The sequence below is a fragment of the Ipomoea triloba genome, chromosome 13 (genome assembly GCF_003576645.1).
Source record: "Ipomoea triloba cultivar NCNSP0323 chromosome 13, ASM357664v1".
NCBI lineage: Eukaryota > Viridiplantae > Streptophyta > Magnoliopsida > Solanales > Convolvulaceae > Ipomoea > Ipomoea triloba.
Window position 1 is genome coordinate 12,128,946 of NC_044928.1, and position 21,914 is coordinate 12,150,859.

The window sequence follows — 21,914 nt, forward strand, 5'->3', positions numbered from 1 at the left end:
CCATTATGGACCACACTCTAAGCAATGGTATATCAATCTTCAACAATTCCCCATCCTGAATTTTCTTTTTTCTTTTCTCCTTTATTGTTTCTTTTCTTCCTTTCATTCCACAGCCATAGCACATTTTTTTCCTCTCTGGTTTTACCTCTCTGCACTCAATCTGCAATAATGCCTCCTCTCTGATTTTCTCTCACACAACCCCTTCTAACTTTGACACACAAATTACCTCTCGTTTTATCACCTCTCATAGTCACCTCTCCCCTATGATTTTGTCACTCTATGGAAACCCTTATTTGATTTTAGAGTTTAAGAGAAGAAATAAATAACCGAAAATTCGAAATAAATAAGTAAAAATTGGAAGGGGGACTTACCAGCGGCGGTGGAGGCTAGCAGTGGCGGTGGCGGTGGCGGAGGCTAGTAGGGTCCGCGGAAGGTTGAGACAGAATGGTGTTGTCGGCGGTGGCGTCTACTGCAGGTCGCGGCGGTTCGCGGCGTCGGCGGAGGAGGCAGCGTCGGCTGAGAGATGGAGGAGATCGAAGGAGGTTTGTGCGATCGAAGGAGGTTCTCCCTCAGATCTGTTTGTGCGAAGAAAATAAAATGGCTTAAGTGGGTTGTTCTCCTCAGATCTGTATATGGGAATTGGGTTGAGTTTCCGCGGCACACATCTCTTTGGGTGCCGCGGAAAGTAAATTATTATTTTAATAATTAACTTTCCGCGGCACCCACGGAGATCAGGTGCCGCGGAAAGTTAATTAATATTTTAATAATTTACTTTTTGCGGCACCCAATCTTCGTAGGTGCCGCGAAAAGTAGTATTTTCTTTTTATTTTTGAGAATGCACTACACCTTTTTTAACAGGTGTAATGTAAAGTTATGTTTATATGATTAAATTTGTACTAGTGTAACACACAATGAGACTATAAAGAACGAACACAATAAAACAAGTAATAAAGCAAAGTGAACTTGTAAGTTCAAGAAACACAACTTTGTAGCCAGATCGGTTAAACTAACAATTTAAGTCCCCGAGCTTTAATACCAACAGAAATTGTATCGTGGATCTTTAATGTACAATATAAGCCTAAAGTTCCTACTTAATTTATCAGGATTACTTATCTAGACTAGTTAATGGATCAAATACAGATAAATAAAACATATAATCAACAAGTAAAGAAAAAGAACCAGACACCGAAGAATTGTTTACGCAGTTCGGAGCTAAACTCCTACGTCTGCGGGGCAACTCACTTCAGCCCAATCCACTAGATAATCACAAAGGGTTACAACGAGCTACACAACAACCATACAATCTACGATTTACAAAAACCCTCCCACAAATGCCTTTGTCATCTACAAGCTAACCTTGTGCATGCCACAATCAACTATCAACAATACGGCATCATCAAACACTCATACAAAGCTGATACATCTCTCAAAATAATAATAATAAGAAACTGTAGAAAGCTTTCGTGAACTGTTGGATCAGAATAGCAAATTAATTCATCAAAAAACCCAAGGTAATGCTTTGCTTATATAGTAGAAACTCCAACTGGTTTAGATCTGAATTAGTACATCTTAGATCTCCTCAAAAGTGCTTATGCATTCATTTAAAAATCAGCACAAGTAATGGATCATAGAAAACCAGATTCGATTAGAGTAAAACATGCCCACTGTTTTGCGTTATGTCACAGATCGAGGCGGCCTGAAGAATGTATTGACTTTGGTCCAAAAACTGATCCAGAGAACAGAAATTAACTTACAAAAAATCCTATGTTTTGATTAATAATTAGGTCAATATTAGAGGGTCCAAATATGTATCATTTGTACACTTACAATTTTTATTGTTTTGCTCTATTGACTTATATTCATATTTAATTTGACATTGATAAATGTAAACTTTGAATAAAAGAAATAAAAGTTTTAAAAAAAAATCTTTTTCGGTTGTGCGTCGGGCCAAAGTTTTTATTTTTTATTTTGTTCAATCCAACCCAATTCATATTTTAATATGTCATTGATAACTATACATAATAAGTCCAAACTAAAGAAATTGAAGAAAAAACTTAAATATTTTAAATCTTTTGGGCTATATGGGTCAAGTTAGGCCAAAATTTTTATTGTTTAGCATAGCGTGACTAGACTCATATTTTAATTGTAGCTAGAGTTTTCAAAGCATAGTATTTCCCTAACTCCTCCTTCTTAAATGTTGTTAGTGTTAGATACAAATCTAACCATACAAAATAGTTTACGAGAAATCTAACCTCGTAGTAGCGGAAACTGGAGCAGGGTTGATCTCCAGCCATAGTTGATGTGTGATGTTGGAGATGAACAGTCAATATTCTACAGAGATAATATATATATATATATATATATATATATATATATATATATATATATATATATATATATATATATATATATATATATATAGGATCGCGTTCAAATACGTACTGGCCGCCCAGGAGAGAAATGCGGACGAATCACAGCGCGCCACGTGTCCGGAATGTAGTTGCACCTAACATTATAACTAGGTGCACGTCATGTTATAACTAGGTGCACATAGGTGCACCCAGGTGCATAAATGCTAACAAGGTAAATTACTTGCACCTGCAAGTGAAAATAGGTGCACACGTGCAAGTAAAATGTATTACAAGTGCAAGTAAATTGTACAATGAGCATCAATACTAAGTGCACCTAATGTTATAACATGGTGCACCTAATGCTATAAGTAGGTGCACATAGGTTGCAACCAGGTGCATAAATGTTAACAAAATAAATTACTTGCACAAGTGCAAGTAAAATGTATTGCAGATGCAAGTAAAATGTATTACAGGTGCAAGTGAATTGTACAGTGAGCAACCATACTAAGTGCACCTAATGTTATAACTAGGTGCAACCTATGTTATAACTAGGTGCAACTATGTTATATCTAGGTGCACCTAGGTTGCACCCAGGTGCATGAATATTAACAAGGTAAATTACTTGCATTTGTAAGTGAAAGTATTTGCAAAAATAGGTGCATGAATATTAACAAGGTAAATTACTCGCACTTGTAAGTGAAAATAGGTGCACTTGTAAGTGAAACTAAGTGCACTTTTAAGTAAAACTAGGTGCACTTGTAAGTGAAACTAGGTGCACCAAAGTTCCAGTTATTTACGAAAATGCCACCGCGTCATTTTTTTAAAATTGCATCTGATTCGTTGATCTGGACACGTGGACGGTTGTGGAGCGTTCTCATTTCCTACCTGGGCGCTAGTTCGCACGAGAGAGCAACCCTATATATATATATATATATATATATATATATATATATATATAACATTCGAATTATCACAACATATATACACAGTGTTATAATAGTATTTCATTAGTGGACATTGATGGTATATAAAGGACGACTGGGTAGACGAGCCGGCCGATAGGAAGAAAAGTTAATAGAACACTGATACTCTGAAACATGCGAGGTCTGCCTCGACTCCTCGGGGGTCGGTCATCCCGTAAGGCGTCGGTACCCCGAAACACGTGAAGACCACCCCGACTCCTTGGGAGTCGGTCGGAAGGGGAACTGGCTGACTGGGTATGCAAGGCTGTTGGCTGGTCTTCGACAGACTCCTGAGGATGTTCGGCGGAGACGAAGGATCGAGAGAACCAACGGACGATCAAAAGAGAACGGCTATCATTATGAGCATTCAATGTCCTTTATGAGCTATTATTTGTATCATTGATTAGGAGATTAAGTGTGTAACCAATCAGGTGAGTGAGATATATAGCCATACGGAACCCTTTGAGAAAGGGGGGGCGGTAGAGACAAAACCACTTGAGAATTTATATAAAATACACTTATTGTTCTTGTAATTTACCGGTAGTGTTGGCCCGCCGGCCAATCGCCTGAAGATCGAGAAACCATCACTGGCGCCGTCTGTGGGGATCGAATAAAAGTGCTGCATCTCCGGTGAAGCAATGAGAGAGGCGAGTAAGGCAATCAGTGCGGGGGGACGACCTCGTTCCAACGATTTACGAGATCAGTTCGGCCGGTCTAATCGCCGCGATTTGCGAGAACAACTAGCTCGACCTAACAGTCAAGACTTAAGAGAACAGATATCAGGACCCTCCGGCGGAGCCGACTTAAGAGAACAACTGGGACGACCAAACGGCTAAGACTTGAGGGGGCGTCTGAGCCGGCAGACTTCCCGGCACACCGGGGAATCTCGCCAAGGTACGGTAAATAACCGACCTCCACCCGGGGAGTTGGAACAAATCGTAGTTCAAGTCATCAATGAGGTTGAAAAACGAAGGCTTGAGAACTTCGACACAAACAATCAGACTGATCCCGTTCGACCAACGGGAGAAGGGACCGCGAACCCTCAAGTTACTGAGCCAGAAGGGCGTCACAGGGAGGATCACCCTGCCCCCCGTCGAGAAGACGGCAGGCGTTGGGAGATAGCCTGGTCCGTTATGGATCGTTTAAGTGACCCCCAGGGAAATCCGTTACGAAATCCGCCGCGCGGAAACCCGGATCGACCGAACGGTAATCGCCAAGAACGTCGAGCCGCGGCGGCTTGGCGGAGGGTGCAAACTGCTATATCAGAAAGTAGCGCAGAATCTCCCGCGGAACCTAAGTACCGCCGAAGTCAAATGGAAGGCTTCGAGCGAAGGCTACAAAATCTACAGGATCAATTTAAAGGCAAGGTGAGGCCTTCTGCTGAGAATCTATTAACCTCCTCGCCCTTCGTGGATGAAATCATGGACTATCGGGCTCCCGCGGACCTAAAAATCCCAGAACATGTTACTTTCGATGGGACGGGGGATCCCCGAGAACATTTGGTCAGTTATCAGGCCAAAATGCAAGTTTTAGGGGTGGAAGAGCCACATATGTTCAAGGCTTTTCTCCCTACTCTCAAGGGGCTCGCTCAAAAATGGTTTTTGGCACTGCCAAGCTGTTCTATTCGGTGCTTCAATGATTTAGCCGACCGATTCCTTACTCATTACGCCGTAAACATCAAGCCGCAGCGCAATCTTACCCACTTGAGCGGAATCAGTCAAGATGAGGGAGAAGCTTTGAAGACGTATCTGGCTCGCTGGCAAAAAGAGGTACAAACTATCGAGGGGTTAGACGAGCAAGTGGCTATCACCTTTTTTATGGAGTCGCTCCGAGCGGGCAAATTGTTTATTGATCTCCACAATGATCGTCCTAGGACGTATGTGGAGGCTATCCAGAGAGCCAGTCGTCAGGCAGACACAGAAGAGGCTGTGAGACAAAAACGGCAGCGAGAAGCTGCCGGATCCAGCGCTAAGTGATCCCGACCTGACTCCAAGAGTCGAGCGGAACCTGAGCGTCCTAGTAGCACTGAGGTTCGACTGGGAGCTGAGAGGGTGGGGGCTCCGCCCCCTCACCTTACCGTGGCCCAACCGTGCATGAGGTAAAAGATACCTTGCCTCCCCCTCCGCCTCTGAAACCTGGAGATCAGCCCGAGATCCTACCTCCGGGAGGGGTCCCGGCGAAATACTGTCGATATCACCGATCGACTACGCATACCACAGAGGAATGCTTTTACCTGCGCAAAGAAATAGAGGCCATGATACAGAAGGGTGCCCCACCCCCACCTAATCAGTGGAAGCGACATCCGCGCTCCGACAAAACAGATTCGCGCTCCGACAAAACAGATTCACGCTCCGATCGAGGAAAACAACCCGCCTCTAAGGAAGAGGAGACTAATTGGAAGCACAAACCTATTATCAACATGATAGTAGGAGGACCGGAAGGAGGGGACTCATCCGGTTCTCGGAAAGCTTGGGCTCGACAACTGTACGTAGGGACCATCTATGGTCGGGATGATAGTCTAAAAAAGGTATGTCGAGAACCCATCTTGTTTACCGATGAGGACCTACCCCGAAGCCAACACACCCATCGGGATGCTTTGGTTATTGCCATGGACGTCCATGGCACGGTAGTCCGAAGAGTCCTAGTGGACACAGGGAGTAGCGTGAACATCTTGTATCTGGAGGTGTTTGAGAGATTGGGGTTACAACGTAACAAGCTAAAACCTGTGAAAACACCTTTGGCCGGTTTTACCGGGGACTCGATTGAGTCAGAAGGATCCATACGTTTGCCGGTCGAAATCGGGACCTTTCCCAACCTTCGAAGCATAGACATGGAATTTGTGGTAGTCAACCTATCCTGCTCACATAATATGATTCTGGGGCGACCTGGATTAGAAGATCTGGGTGCTCTAATCTCCCTAGAGCATCTTTGTTTGAAATTCCGGACTCCCAATGGGATCGGAGTCGCTCGGTGCGACCAGAAGGCAGCTCGGGATTGTTATTTACAATCCTGCCGAAAGATTGGGAAAACGGACCTGAGGATTCACGCTATCACTAGTCGGGAGGAACAGTTAAAGAGTCTTGACCGACCCGAGCCGGCGGTAGAACTAGAGGAAGTTGAGATTGACCCCTCGCGCCCTGAGAGACGAGTAAGGATCGGAGTGGGTTTGGCTGAGAAAGTCAAACAAGAAATTATCCAGGAATTGCAAAAAATATCAAAAGGTATTTGCTTGGGGCCCTGAAGATATGCCGGGAGTTGACCAATCGGTCATTTGCCACCGACTGGCCGTCAACCCTAACCACAAACCCGTAATTCACAAGAAAAGATACCTCTCGGCGGATCAACGAGAATTCGTTAAGAAGGAGGTGGAAACCTTGATGGCTGCGCAGCATATCCGTGAGGTAAAATATCCGGACTGGCTTGCCAATGTAGTGCTTGTGCCAAAGCCTCCCGCTTGGCGAATGTGCGTGGATTACACAGATCTTAATCAAGCTTGCCCGAAAGATCCTTTCCCTTTACCAAGGATCGATTAGTTGGTGGACGAGACGGCTGGCTGTGATTTATTGAGCTTCATGGACGCCTTCCGGGGCTATCATCAAATCTTCATGCACCTCGCTGACGAAGAGAAGACTGCCTTTATCACCCCAGATGGGGTATACTGCTACCGGGTAATGCCTTTTGGACTAAAAAATGCTGGGGCCACCTATACCCGAATGGTAGGACGATTGTTCAGAGACCTGCTAGGAAAATCCATGGCAGTCTATGTGGATGACATGCTTGTGAAAAGCAAAGATGAAGGAACTCATGCGAGAGATTTGGCGGCTACCTTTGCCATAATGGAAAAATACAATCTGCGATTGAACCCAAAAAAGTGCGCCTTTGCGGTACGAGAAGGAAAATTCCTCGGTTATATGGTCACTCGGAAAGGAATCGAGCCTAACCCTAAAAAGGTGAAGGCTATACTTGATATGCAGCCTCCCGGGACCTTGAAGGAACTACAAAGGTTAACGGGGCGACTCGTAGCCTTAAACAAGTTCCTGTCTAAATCAGCAGACCGGGCATTACCTTTTTTCGAAGCTATGAAGAAGAGGGAAGGGTTTCGCTGGATAGAAGAATGTCAGAAGTCATTTGACGAGTTAAAAGATTATTTACAGACTCCGCCACTACTATCTACTCCGAAGGAAGGGGAAGTGTTATTCCTCTATCTAGCCGCCTCTCAAAAGGCTGTTAGTTCTGTGTTAATCCGAGAGGAAGAGCGAGTACAACATCCCGTCTACTATGTCAGTCGAGCCTTAAAGGCTTCAGAGATTCGGTATACCCCCTTGGAAAAGGTGGTGTACGCTCTGGTGATCACAGCCCGGAAGCTGGTACCGTACCTCCAGGCTCATCCCATCCGAGTCTTAACCGATCAGCCTTTGGCAGGTGTTCTGCGAAACCCCAACTCTTCGGGGCGTTTGGTAAAGTGGGCCGTAGAGCTCACCCAGTATGCGATTGAGTATCACCCTCGCCCCTCAGTGAAACGCCAAGCCTTAGCCGATTTCATAGTAGAATGCACCGTTCAGAGCCCGGAACCCAATGCCAAGGCCCCTGATGTAACACCCCAATTTCTGCTCCGACAACTATTACAATATGCGTAATATAACGCTGCGGAAGCTTACATCTTACAGCAGTAAACTGGGTGCTACCGCCACACTTAGAGTGAAGCCTATCACCTCTTTGATAAAACTTCCACTCTAAGTGCACAGGCTAAAGGAAACACACTCAACATCAACACCCCAAACATCAAAATATAATATTTTAGGCATATATATTAATATCAAAAGGTATTTATAAGAATTTGCCCGACGGCTGTTATTACAAACTCCGGGTCCTCCACAACCTAACAGACTAGAGTCAGCCAAAACTAAGGTTACCAAAAGATATTTACTGGGCTGACTGGGGTTGCTGGAGTATAGTCAGGGGATGCTGGAGTATAGCCTGGAGAGTAGCCTTGAGAATAGGGTGGAGAATACGGGTCTCTGCCCGACGTGTCATGCAAAGTCTGACCAACAAAAGTAGGTCCCGAGCAAACATGATCAGGAGTGTTTGCCGGGCTACAGGATCCCTCACTGGATGACATCTGAAATGACGTACACGGTGAAGTGTAGTTAGCACGATGGCTAAGTAAGGTAATCCATTTGTCACTTCCATCAGGTAAAAGTTTTGACAAATATTTCATAAAGGTAAATACACATTACCAAATATGGTGTCCATGCCTTTCATTACTGCAATCAACAATTAATGCCATATAATCACAAGCATATAATGAGTATATAAGTCACAACACATTTCCTTATCAAACTTCCTAGTTCATCAAACTAGGTTGCCTTTGATTTCTTTTCATACAGGATAGGTTTTCAGAACTATCCCTGTCTATCACATATGTCAATGCCACAATTATGACTTCTAGTTGTCTTCAATTATGAAAACGTTACTTAGTTTCTGACTAGAAGCAAGAGACCTTATTGAGGATACAAATTTCTTTGACTAGACCGAAATCGGATCTGGACATGGGGATTACGGTCCTGCCCCAAGTCTCGTTCGTGATCCCTTGGACGAAGGTTCATCATTATGGTCCCTAGTTTGGCCCCACCTAGGTCCATAAAGCTGATACCAACCCGAAAATGACATGAGTATCTATACTTAAGTGTGCACACCCCCACGGCCTACGCCTGACTGAGTGATATAGAAAACTCCCCTGCGCCTGACTGAGTGACGCAGAGCCTCCCTACGCCTGACGAAGTGACGTAGAGACTNCTAACACCTTAGGAAGCAATTTTGGATCCTTTCCCCAATTTTCACCTTAAAACCTAGGTTCAAAATCAACACCATAACATCATGTATCAAGAAATTAAACATAGATTCATAACCTAGGAAGGATTACAAAGCTTTCTACCGAATAATATCGAAAACTTACCGAATAAATTGGAAGTTTAGAAGGATTTGGCTATGGAACTTTGGAAGAAAAAATGGTGGAAGATGATCACACCTCTCTCTCTCTCTTTTTGGCATTTGGGGAAGAAAAGGGAAAAAAAATTCCTTTTATATTTAATCCCAACTTATGGGATAAGCTTTAGGAAAAAAAATAATAAAATAATAAAATATCTCCACAACATATCAGTTGTGGTCCAAACAGATAAAGTTTCGGTGGAAAATAATCCAGAAAGAATAATTTTCGAAACCACAAATTTATTCCAGTCAAAAGCTCCAAAATGGGCTAGGTTCGGTACACTGCGGAAATTTCGCGGTGTACGATCAGAAATAAATTTCGACCCTTATAGCTCATCCAATTTCAACTTAACTAAGCAGGAAGTTCATACTTAGTCATAACATGCCTAATCATCAATTTTTAAGGAAATCCGAGCTGAAAATTCGTCCTCGAAAATTTTACGGTTCGTGACCGGCACGAACGATCGCAGCTTAATGACAACTATACCTCCGTATAAAAATTCCCTTGACATATCGGGAGATCATCTTATGAATGTCATAGCCTAAAGATATATTTTCCGACCCTTAGACTTATCGGAAAGACGAGGGGTTACACCTGAGGAAGGGGATTGGTGGGAAATGCATGCCGATGGAGCCGCCAGTCAACATCATTGTGGGGGTGGAATCATGTTGACGACTCCCGGAGGTTTCCGTTTATACTATTCATTGACGTACGAGTTCAAAGCCTCGAATAATGAGGCTGAGTATGAGGCCATGATCGGAGGATTGCGGATGGCCAAGGCCCTTAAAGTTCAAAAGATTCGGATAAAGACCGACTCCCGCTTAGTGGTCGGACAAGTAACTGGAACATGTGAGGCGAAGAATGAAAGACTCGGACGATATAAAGAAGTCACTGAGGGACTTCTGGGTGAATTCGAAGCCTATGAGTTAGAGAACGTGCCCCGCGCCGAGAATACAGAGGCCGATATTTTGTCCAAAATGGCCTTAGGAGGAATACCAGATCATCTCCTCAGAATCTGTTAGAACGAACAAGTCTCGCTACCCAGCATAGAACCAAAAGTCGTTCCAGAAGACGTGTGTATCATTGAGGAACTGGACCCTGAGGAACATCCAGAAGTATTCTGGATGGAGGAAATTCGTAGGTATAAGGAAAAGGAGGACCTCCCTGACGATCCGGCCGAAGCAGCGAAAATTCAGAGACGATCCCCCGCATATGTGTTGATAGACGGTCACATGTACAAGAAGTCCTTCGGGTGACTATTGCTAAGGTGTTTGTACCCTTCTGAGGCAAACCAAGTTATGGAGGAGACGCATCGAGGAATTTGTTCAGCTCATCAAGGGGCCCATACGCTAGCTCGCAAAATAGTGTTACAAGGATATTATTGGCCCACTATGGTCAAGGACTGTATCAACCAAGTCGCTAGATGTACGATATGTCAGTCCTTCGCTAAGAAGGACACTCGGCCAGCCTCTTTTTATACTCCGATTACGGTAGCTATTCCCTTCGCCAAATGGGGGATTGATATCGTTGGGCCGTTGCCCAGGCACCTGGACAACTGCGATTTTGTGTGGTGGCCGTGGATTATTTCACCAAATGGGTAGAGGCCGAGCCCTTGGCAACTATCACTGAGTTTCAATGTCGCAAGTTCCTTTGGAGGAAGGTCATTTGTCGATTCGGGCTCCCGGAGCACCTAGTTAGTGACAATGGAAGACAGTTTGATTGCCGACCCTTCAGTGACTTTTGCCAACAGTATGGAATACGACACACCAGGGTCTCAGTAGCTTACCCCCAGGCCAATGGTCAGGTCGAAAATGTTAATCGAACCATTGTGGATGGAATTCGAAGAAAGTTAAATGACCTGGGAGGAACATAGGTCGATGAGTTGGATCGAGTCCTATGGGTGTATCGAACGACTCCTCGGAGAGCAACCGGGGAAACTCCATTCTCCCTTACTTATGGCTTCGAGGCCAAGGTACCTGCCGAGATTACCACTCCAACCCTTCGGGTGTTACAGTACAACGACGATGAAAATGAAGAAAATCTGCAAATAGAGAAAAACTTCCTTGAGGAAAGGAGGGACGCGGCGTATGGACGGATGACCGAATATCAGCAGACAGTCAAACGCTATTATGACAAAAGAGTAAAGGAGAAGAAGTTTCACGATGGAGATCTAGTCTTAAGAGACCGGGACGCCAGTCAACCTAATCAAGGGGGGAAATTTGCAATTAAATGGGAAGGTCCTTACAGAATCAGAGAAATCATTCGCCCGGGAACATACCGTTTGGAGACCCCGGAAGGGCAGGCTGTTGAGAGAAAATGGAATGCGGTACACCTGAAGAAATTCTTTCAGTAGAAGGTTAGGCTTTTAAAAGATTGTAATGAAAGTCATGAATTTTAATAGAGTAATCACTTTTTACAACATCTTGTTTCGAGGGCGCTTATGAGTCTGGCAGTCTGTCTGCCTTTGAGTGAGTTAGGTTGAGATAACCTAAGTCTCATTTCGATCCTGAGTGAGTTAGGTTGAGATAACCTAAGTCTCATTTCGATCCTCAGTGAGTTAGGTTGAGATAACCTAAGTCTCATTTCGATCCTCAAATCCTTATGAGTCTGGCAGTCTGTCCGCCTTTGAGTGAGTTAGGTTGAGATAACCTAAGTCTCATTTCGATCCTCGGATCCTTATGAGTCAGGCTGTCTGTCTGCCTTTGAGTGAGTTAGGTTGAGATAATCTAAGTCTCATTTTGATCCTCGGATCCTTATGAGTCTGGCAATCCGTCTACCTTTGAGTGAGTTAGGTTGAGATAACCTAAGTCTCATTTCGATCCTCGGATCCTTATGAGTCTGGCAGTCTGTCTGCCTTTGAGTGAGTTAGGTTGAGATAACCTAAGTCTCATTTCGATCCTCGGATCCTTATGAGTCTGGCAGTCTGTCTGCCTTTGAGTGAGTTAGGTTGAGATAACCTAAGTCTCATTCGATCCTCGGATCCTTATGAGTCTGGCAGTCTGTCTGCCTTTGAGTGAGTTAGGTTGAGATAACCTAAGTCTCATTTTGATCATCGGATCCTTATGAGTCTGACAGTCTGTCTGCCTTTGAGTGAGTTAGGTTGAGATAACCTAAGTCTCATTTCGATCCTCGGATCCTTATGAGTCTGGCAGTCTGTCTGCCTTTGAGTGAGTTAGGTTGAGATACCCTAAGTCTCATTTCGATCCTCGGATCCTTATGAGTCTGGCAGTCTGTCTGCCTTTGAGTGAGTTAGGTTGAGATACCCTAAGTCTCATTTCGATCCTCGGATCCTTATGAGTCTGGCAGTCTGTCTGCCTTTGAGTGAGTTAGGTTGAGATAACCTAAGTCTCATTTCGATCCTCGGATCCTTATGAGTCTGGCAGTCTGTCTGCCTTTGAGTGAGTTAGGTTGAGATAACCTAAGTCTCATTTCGATCCTCGGATCCTTATGAGTCTGGCAGTCCGTCTGCCTTTGAGTGAGTTAGGTTGAGATAGCCTAAGTCTAATTTCGATCCTCGGATCCTTATGAGTCTGGCAGTCTGTCTGCCTTTGAGTGAGTTAGGTTGAGATAACCTAAGTCTCATTTCGATCCTCGGATCCTTATGAGTCTGGCAGTCTGTTTGCCTCTAAGTGAGAAGGTTGAGAAAACTTGTTGGATGAGTCCTCGACTGAGGGACTCGGAATATGTGAGTTGGCGGTCGTTAGACCTTGAGAAGGTTGAGAAAACCTGTCAGATGAGTCCTCGACTGAGGGACTCGAAAGATGTGAGTTGGCGGTCGTTAGACCTTGAGAAGGTTGAGAAAACTTGTCGGATGAGTCCTCGACTGAGGGACTCGGAATAAGTGAGTTAGCGGTCGTTAGACCTTGAGAAGGTTGAGAAAACCTGTTGGGTGAGGCCTCAAGCTGAGGGACTTGGCCCACAGCCAGGACTTTCGAGTTGCCGGGCGAAAGTAAAAAACAAGGAAAGAGAAAGTAAAGACAAACGAACAAATGAAAGGAAAGGCAATTGTTTGTTCAAAACCTAAGAGGCCTAAGGCAGTCAAAAAAGGCCCCTCTACAAAGGTTCGAATAAAACATAGCGCAGCGGATATTTTTTAAGCCCCCAAGTTACCACCATCTGTCTCCCCAAGTTACCACCAGCTTCAGGCGCGCAGCAACGAAAAAGAAGGCGCGAGCAGCTTTGGACGCCGATTTCGACCGATTCTCGTTCGCGGAAGATCGAAAATCAACCAAGCTTTTGAATTTGACGTTGAAATTGTGAGAGAAATCAACCTTTGATTTGGTAAGAGCAATAATTTTAGGGAAAATTGTTGGTTCAGAACCCTATAAAAGGAGAGTTATTCTAATGTATTTTAGCGGATTGTTCCTTTCATATTCTTGGAACTTTAGAATAGTTTTTCTCCATGTCTGGCTAGATTTTATTTATTTTGATTCAAGGAATTGAAATTTCAGTTGTTAATTTAGGGAGGTTCGAATTCAATTAATTTGTTGGATTCATGTACTTCCTGTTCTTTTTAAGTTAATTTTCCAGACTGATAATGAATTAAATTGACAACTTAGTTTATTATTGTCTTCCTATTGCTATCTATGAGTTTATGATCCGTAATTGTCATAAACAATTAGACCGAGTAGTCTGTATTAATTATATTATTGTGATCAGTACATAAAGAACAGGAAGACTAAGTTGCAGGTTGTAGCTATCTCAATCTGTGATTTAGGCTTAGTTACTTTTCATTTAAGTGTAATGATGTTATTGAGTGAATATGGAACGCTATCGTCCCCAGTTTATTCAATAACAATTGTTGGTTTGAATGCTTAGTTTGAACCAATTAATTCAGGGAGATCAAAGGCTAGTTATGGCTATCTTGATTAGTCTTTGGCTAAGTACTTGAATTAACAATTTATTTGTAAGAACCAATGATCTAAGACACATCTTTAATATTTCTTTTTCCTTGAATCAAATATCATCATACCTGAACTTGTTTACGATTATAGTTTACTTTATTTACTTATTTCAAATTATTTCTTCCACCCTAAGTTCTTTTAATTTAAGAAACGATCCTCATTAGTTCTCTTGGGATTCGACCTGGTCTTGCCACTACTACAAATTAGTGGAGTGAGCCAGTATTAATTTTGTAGGGCTTCGACAACCTTGCCAAAATTTGGCGCCGTTGCCGGGGAACTAAAAATTGTTTCTTGAATTATTAATTTTCATTGCTTCTGTTATCCTTAGTGTTGCATGACTCGTTCTTCTCATTCAGGAGAATTACAATACATTCCTGAAATTGAGAAACTTGCGAAGCAACTAAGGAAGGAAACAAAGCAAAGAAATAGCTCATCGAGCTCTGAAGAAGTAAATTCAACCTGTGATCCAATAAACGAGGAGGTTGTAAGTAAAATGGCCGAACAAAACAATAGAACACTTAGGGAGTTAGCTACACCGGATCTAAACCAACAACCTCTATGTATAACAGTACCGAATCTTGAGGTTGATTTTGCTTTAAAATCTGGTTTGATTCATTTACTCCCTATTTTCCGAGGTTTGGCTGGTGAAGACCCACATAAACACTTGAAAGAGTTTCAAGTTGTTTGTGCAGGTATGAAGCTACGTGGGGTGACTGATGAGAACATAACCCTTAGAGCTTTTCCATTTTCATTAAAGGATAAAGCAAAAGATTGGCTCTATAATATTCCCCCTGAGTCAGTTACTATGTGGAATGATGTGAAAAAGTTATTTCTAGAAAAATTCTTTCCTGCATCTAAGGCGACTAATATAAGGAAGGAAATATATGGGATAAGGCAATGTACAGGGGAAACANATAGCGCAGCGGATATTTTTTAAGCCCCCAAGTTACCACCATCTGTCTCCCCAAGTTACCACCAGCTTCAGGCGCGCAGCAACGAAAAAGAAGGCGCGAGCAGCTTTGGACGCCGATTTCGACCGATTCTCGTTCGCGGAAGATCGAAAATCAACCAAGCTTTTGAATTTGACGTTGAAATTGTGAGAGAAATCAACCTTTGATTTGGTAAGAGCAATAATTTTAGGGAAAATTGTTGGTTCAGAACCCTATAAAAGGAGAGTTATTCTAATGTATTTTAGCGGATTGTTCCTTTCATATTCTTGGAACTTTAGAATAGTTTTTCTCCATGTCTGGCTAGATTTTATTTATTTTGATTCAAGGAATTGAAATTTCAGTTGTTAATTTAGGGAGGTTCGAATTCAATTAATTTGTTGGATTCATGTACTTCCTGTTCTTTTTAAGTTAATTTTCCAGACTGATAATGAATTAAATTGACAACTTAGTTTATTATTGTCTTCCTATTGCTATCTATGAGTTTATGATCCGTAATTGTCATAAACAATTAGACCGAGTAGTCTGTATTAATTATATTATTGTGATCAGTACATAAAGAACAGGAAGACTAAGTTGCAGGTTGTAGCTATCTCAATCTGTGATTTAGGCTTAGTTACTTTTCATTTAAGTGTAATGATGTTATTGAGTGAATATGGAACGCTATCGTCCCCAGTTTATTCAATAACAATTGTTGGTTTGAATGCTTAGTTTGAACCAATTAATTCAGGGAGATCAAAGGCTAGTTATGGCTATCTTGATTAGTCTTTGGCTAAGTACTTGAATTAACAATTTATTTGTAAGAACCAATGATCTAAGACACATCTTTAATATTTCTTTTTCCTTGAATCAAATATCATCATACCTGAACTTGTTTACGATTATAGTTTACTTTATTTACTTATTTCAAATTATTTCTTCCACCCTAAGTTCTTTTAATTTAAGAAACGATCCTCATTAGTTCTCTTGGGATTCGACCTGGTCTTGCCACTACTACAAATTAGTGGAGTGAGCCAGTATTAATTTTGTAGGGCTTCGACAACCTTGCCAAAATTTGGCGCCGTTGCCGGGGAACTAAAAATTGTTTCTTGAATTATTAATTTTCATTGCTTCTGTTATCCTTAGTGTTGCATGACTCGTTCTTCTCATTCAGGAGAATTACAATACATTCCTGAAATTGAGAAACTTGCGAAGCAACTAAGGAAGGAAACAAAGCAAAGAAATAGCTCATCGAGCTCTGAAGAAGTAAATTCAACCTGTGATCCAATAAACGAGGAGGTTGTAAGTAAAATGGCCGAACAAAACAATAGAACACTTAGGGAGTTAGCTACACCGGATCTAAACCAACAACCTCTATGTATAACAGTACCGAATCTTGAGGTTGATTTTGCTTTAAAATCTGGTTTGATTCATTTACTCCCTATTTTCCGAGGTTTGGCTGGTGAAGACCCACATAAACACTTGAAAGAGTTTCAAGTTGTTTGTGCAGGTATGAAGCTACGTGGGGTGACTGATGAGAACATAACCCTTAGAGCTTTTCCATTTTCATTAAAGGATAAAGCAAAAGATTGGCTCTATAATATTCCCCCTGAGTCAGTTACTATGTGGAATGATGTGAAAAAGTTATTTCTAGAAAAATTCTTTCCTGCATCTAAGGCGACTAATATAAGGAAGGAAATATATGGGATAAGGCAATGTACAACTAATATAAGGAAGGAAATATATGGGATAAGGCAATGTACAGGGAATATAAGGAAGGAAATATATGGGATAAGGCAATGTACAGGGGAAACATTGTTTGAGTATTGGGAAAGGTTCAAAGGGTTGGGGGAAACATTGTTTGAGTATTGGGAAAGGTTCAAAGGGTTGTGTTCTAGTTGTCCACACCATCAAATCTCAGACAAAGGGTTGTGTTCTAGTTGTCCACACCATCAAATCTCAGAGCAACACCTAATACAATATTTTTATGAAGGGTTGTTACCTATGGATAGAAGTATGGTGGATGCAGCCAGCGGTGGTTCTTTGGTTGACAAGACACCCACGGATGCTAGACAACTAATATCAACCATGGCAGAAAACTCTCAACAATATGGGACACGAGCGGATGGGTCAATCCGTAGAGTTAATGAGGTAAGTTCTTCTCAACTTGAAAATAATTTCAGATTTAACTACTCTTGTGCGTCAAATGGCTATAGGGCAAATGCAATCCACAGGAGCATGTGGAATATGTTCATTTGTCGGACATCCCACAGACATGTGCCCGACATTGCAAAATCCAAGTCAAGAGTTGAATGCAATCGGGGGATTCTCTGGTCAACCTAATCGAAAATATGATCCATTTTCAAACCAGTATAATCCCGGATGGAGAGATCATCCAAACTTGAGTTATGGGAATCAAGGGGTGCAACCAAGGTTTCAGAATCAGAATTTCAAACAATTCCAAGCGCATCAACAATCTCAACCCCAAGCTTCAAATTCTGGTATGTCTTTAGATGAAATTGTTAAAGTACTTCTCAACCCCAAGCTTCAAATTCTGGTATGTCTTTAGATGAAATTGTTAAAGCACTTGCTAATAACACTCAACAGTTTCAACAAGAAACAAGGGTAGGTATTCAACAATTGGGCAATCAGATTTCCCAATTAGCCACTTCTGTTAGCAAGTTGGAAGCTCAAGCTTCAAGGAAATTACCATCACAAACGGAGGTGAACCCCAAGGAAAATGTGAGTGCAATCACATTGAGAAGTGGTAAGCAACTTCAACCAGAATCCTCATTACTAGTGGAAGAGGAAAAAGAAGAAAAATCAAAGGAGGAAAATGAGTCTATAGCAAATGAAAATTCTAAGGTAAGTTCTGAATCTTCTGTTGGTTAATATAATTCATCTCTACCCCCTTTTCCTTCAAGGTTATCAAAATCAAAAGAAGAAGAACATGAAAATCAAATTCTAGAAACCTTTAGAAAGGTGGAAATCAACATCCCCTTGCTAGAAGCCATAAAGCAAATTCCCAAGTATGCAAAGTTTCTAAAAGAACTTTGTACCAATAAGAGGAAGTTGAAGAGCAAGGAGAAAATCATATTGGGTAAGAATCTTTCAGCCATGATAAGCAATGATCTTCCTAAAAAGTGCAAGGATCCAGGTATGTTCACCCTACCCTGTATAATTGGTAATAAAAAGATTAAGCGTGCCATGTTAGATTTAGGAGCATCAATAAATGTCATGCCATTTTCTATTTATCAATCTTTAAACATGAATTCTTTGCAAGAAACTAGTGTAGTTGTTCAATTAGCTGATCGTTCTTGTGTGCACCCAATTGGAGTTATAGAGGATGTTTTAGTGCAAGTTAATGGGCTGGTTTTTCCTATTGATTTCTATGTTTTGAAAATGAATGATGATGCAATAGATCAATCAACTCCAATTTTTCTAGGTAGACCATTTATGAAAACTGCTAAAACAAAGATAGATGTTGATAAGCGTATTCTTTCTGTTGAGTTTAATGGAGAAATTGCTAAATTTAATATTTCTGATGCAATGAAGTACCCTGATGATTATCATTCTCTTTATCATGTCGATGTAATTGATTCAATGGTGCAAGATGTTTTTGAAGATGTTTTTGTTGAAAATTTGCTTGATTTAGAAGCTGAATTTGATTTAGATGAGTTTGTTGATTCTTCTTGTGAAGTTTTATCAGCTGTAATAACTGGTTTAAATTTTTCAAATGCTGATTTTACTTTAAATCATGAAAAGATGTTGCCATCTGTGTTGCGGGCTCCAACTTTAGAGTTGAAAACTCTTCCTGATCACCTCAAGTATGTATACTTAGGTGAGGGAGAGACATTACCTATTATTATCTCAAATAAGCTATCACAGGAACAAGAAGACAAGCTGGTTTCAGTGCTGAAAGAACACAAAACTGCAATGGGGTGGACTTTAGCTGATATAAAAGGTATAAACCCAGCTGTTTGTATGCATAGAATCCATTTAGAAGAAGATGCCAGGCCAACAAGGGAGCCACAGAGAAGACTCAACCCAACATTGAAGGATGTGGTATTTAAAGAGGTTCTTAAACTCTTAGATGCATGTATAATCTATCCAATTTCTGATAGTGAATGGGTAAGTCCAGTGCATGTAGTGCCAAAGAAAACTGGTATAACTGTGGTAAAAAATCAAAAGAATGAATTGGTACCCATGAGAATACAAAATGGTTGGAGAATGTGCATAGATTTTAGGAAGTTGAACTTAGCTACAAGAAAAGATCATTTCCCTTTACCTTTTGTTGATCAAATGTTAGAAAGATTGGCTGGGAAATCTTGTTTTTGCTTTTTGGATGGATTTTCAGGTTACTATCAAATAGCCATTGCTCAAGAAGACCAAGAAAAGACTACTTTTACTTGTCCATTTGGAACATTCGCGTTCAGGCGGATGTCGTTTGGTTTATGTAATGCACCAGGGACATTCCAAAGATGCATGATGAGTATTTTTTCTGAATTTATTGAAAGTTGCATAGAAGTGTTTATGGATGACTTTACTATTTATGGAGATTCATTTGAAGTTTGTTTAAATAGTTTGTCTAAAGTTTTGAAAAGATGTATTGATGTTAATTTGGTTTTGAATTATGAAAAATGTCATTTTATGGTTAGTCAAGGAATTGTGTTAGGGCATGTAATTTCATCTAAGGGGAAAGAAGTTGATAAGGCTAAAGTGGATTTGAATGTGAACTTACCTTACCCTACAAATGTTAGGGAAGTTCGTTCTTTTCTTGGACATGCAGGATTTTATCGCAGGTTTATTAAGGATTTCTCAATGATTGTTGTCCCTTTGTCTAAGCTGTTGCAAAAGGAGGTTACTTTTGAGTTTGGAAAGGAATGTCAAGAAGCTTTTGACAAGCTTAAGGCATTGCTGACAAGTGCGCCTATTATTCAACCTCGAAACTGGGAACTACCCTTTGAGATTATGTGCGATGCCAGCAACTATGCAGTTGGAGCTGTTTTGGGCCAGAAAGTTGGGAAGCAAAGCCATGTCATATACTATGCTTCAAGAACATTAAATGCTGCACAGTGCAGTTACTCCACGACTAAGAAAGAAATTTTAGCTGTTATTTTTGCTTTAGATAAATTTAGATCTTATTTGCTTGGTTCTAAAGTCATAGTTTTTTCTGACCATGCAGCATTGAAATATCTTTTGGGGAAAAAAGAATCTAAGCCTAGGCTAATAAGATGGATTTTATTACTTCAGGAGTTTGATTTGACAATAAAGGATCGAAAGGGAGCTGAAAATCCAATGGCGGATCATCTAAGTAGGTTGGTGAGAGATGAAGATACACTTCCTATTTCTGAAAATTTTCCTGATGAGCAATTGTTCCAGATGTCAAGTATGGTTCCTTGGTATGCTGATCTTGTTAATTACTTAGTCACTGGAGCTTTACCTGATTACCTTAGTAAGTCTAGGAAAGAAAAAATAAGAAGTGAAGCTAAGTATTATGTTTGGGATGAACCATATCTGTGGAAATTTTGTGCTGATCAAGTAATAAGACGATGTGTGCCTGAAAATGAACAACAGTCTGTTTTAGCTTTTTGTCATAATTATGCATGTGGTGGTCATTTTAGTCCTAAGCGAACTGCGAGAAAAGTTTTGGATAGTGGTTTGTATTGGGAGAATTTATTTAAAGATGCATATTTGTGTTGTAAGACTTGTGAAAAATGTCAAAAGACTGGTTCATTGTCTCATAGAAATGAAATGCCTCAAATTCCTATTCTAATTGTGGAAATATTTGATGTGTGGGGCATTGATTTCATGGGACCTTTTCCATCTTCTTGTGGCTTTCATTATATTTTGTTAGCTGTTGATTATGTGTCGAAATGGGTGGAAGCAAAGGCCACCAAAACTGATGATTCTTCAGTGGTTGCAGGTTTTATGAAATCTAACATCTTTAACAGATTTGGAGTTCCGCGTGCGGTTATAAGTGATCAAGGGAGTCATTTTTGCAATAAAACAATTGAAGCATTGTTCAAGAAGTATGGTGTGCATCACAGAACAGCTACAGTGTATCATCCCCAAACCAATGGGCAAGTTGAAGTGTCCAATAGGGAGGTAAAGTCTATTTTGGAAAAAACTGTGAACACAGGTAGAAAAGATTGGAGCTTACGGTTAGATGATGCTCTATGGGCCTATCGGACAGCTTACAAAACTCCGATTGGGATGTCTCCTTATCGGTTGGTTTTTGGAAAAGCTTGTCATTTGCTTGTAGAGATTGCACATAAAGCCTACTGGGCAACGTTGTAATATGGAGATGAAGAAGGCTGGTGAAGAGAGGAAATTGCAGTTGCAAGAATTGGAAGAGATGAGGTTAGATGCTTATGAAAATTCCAGGTTATATAAAGAGAAAACCAAGACGTTCCATGACAACATGATTTTGAGAAAAAGCTTTGAGGTAGGACAAAAAGTTTTATTATACAATTCTCGTTTGAAGCTTATGCCTGGTAAGTTACGTACTCGTTGGATTGGACCTTTTGTTGTTTCTAACGTTTTTCCTTATGGGACCTTTTGTTGTTTCTAACGTTTTTCCTTATGGTGCAATAGAGATTAAAAGCATTGATACAGGAAAAGTTTTTAAGGTTAATGGTCACAGGTTGAAGCCCTTTCATGAGGGAATGACAATTTTGAGTTTGGAAGATGTTGATTTAGCCCTCTCGGAGTATTTGTGATTTAAAAAGACACATACAGGGTTGCGTCGGGCATAACGACGTTAAACAAATGTGCTCTTG

The 21,914-nt window shown here is 41.2% G+C and overlaps 2 protein-coding genes and 1 pseudogene across 2 annotated transcripts; all 3 read left to right on the top strand.

Annotated features, from left to right (window-relative positions):
• Positions 1–4,446: 4,446 nt before the first annotated feature.
• LOC116001204 lies at positions 4,447–5,289 on the top strand. Its single transcript, XM_031241094.1, has one exon. It carries the CDS (start codon positions 4,447–4,449, stop codon positions 5,287–5,289), a length of 843 nt encoding a protein of 280 aa, XP_031096954.1.
• Positions 5,290–9,919: 4,630 nt separating this feature from the next.
• LOC116001205 (uncharacterized protein Mb2253c-like) lies at positions 9,920–10,324 on the top strand. The gene has a single exon (XM_031241095.1). The coding sequence runs from the start codon at positions 9,920–9,922 to the stop codon at positions 10,322–10,324; it is 405 nt and encodes a 134-aa protein (XP_031096955.1).
• A 1,073-nt stretch (positions 10,325–11,397) lies between these two features.
• On the top strand, positions 11,398–21,706 carry LOC116001206 (annotated as a pseudogene).
• Positions 21,707–21,914: the final 208 nt, after the last annotated feature.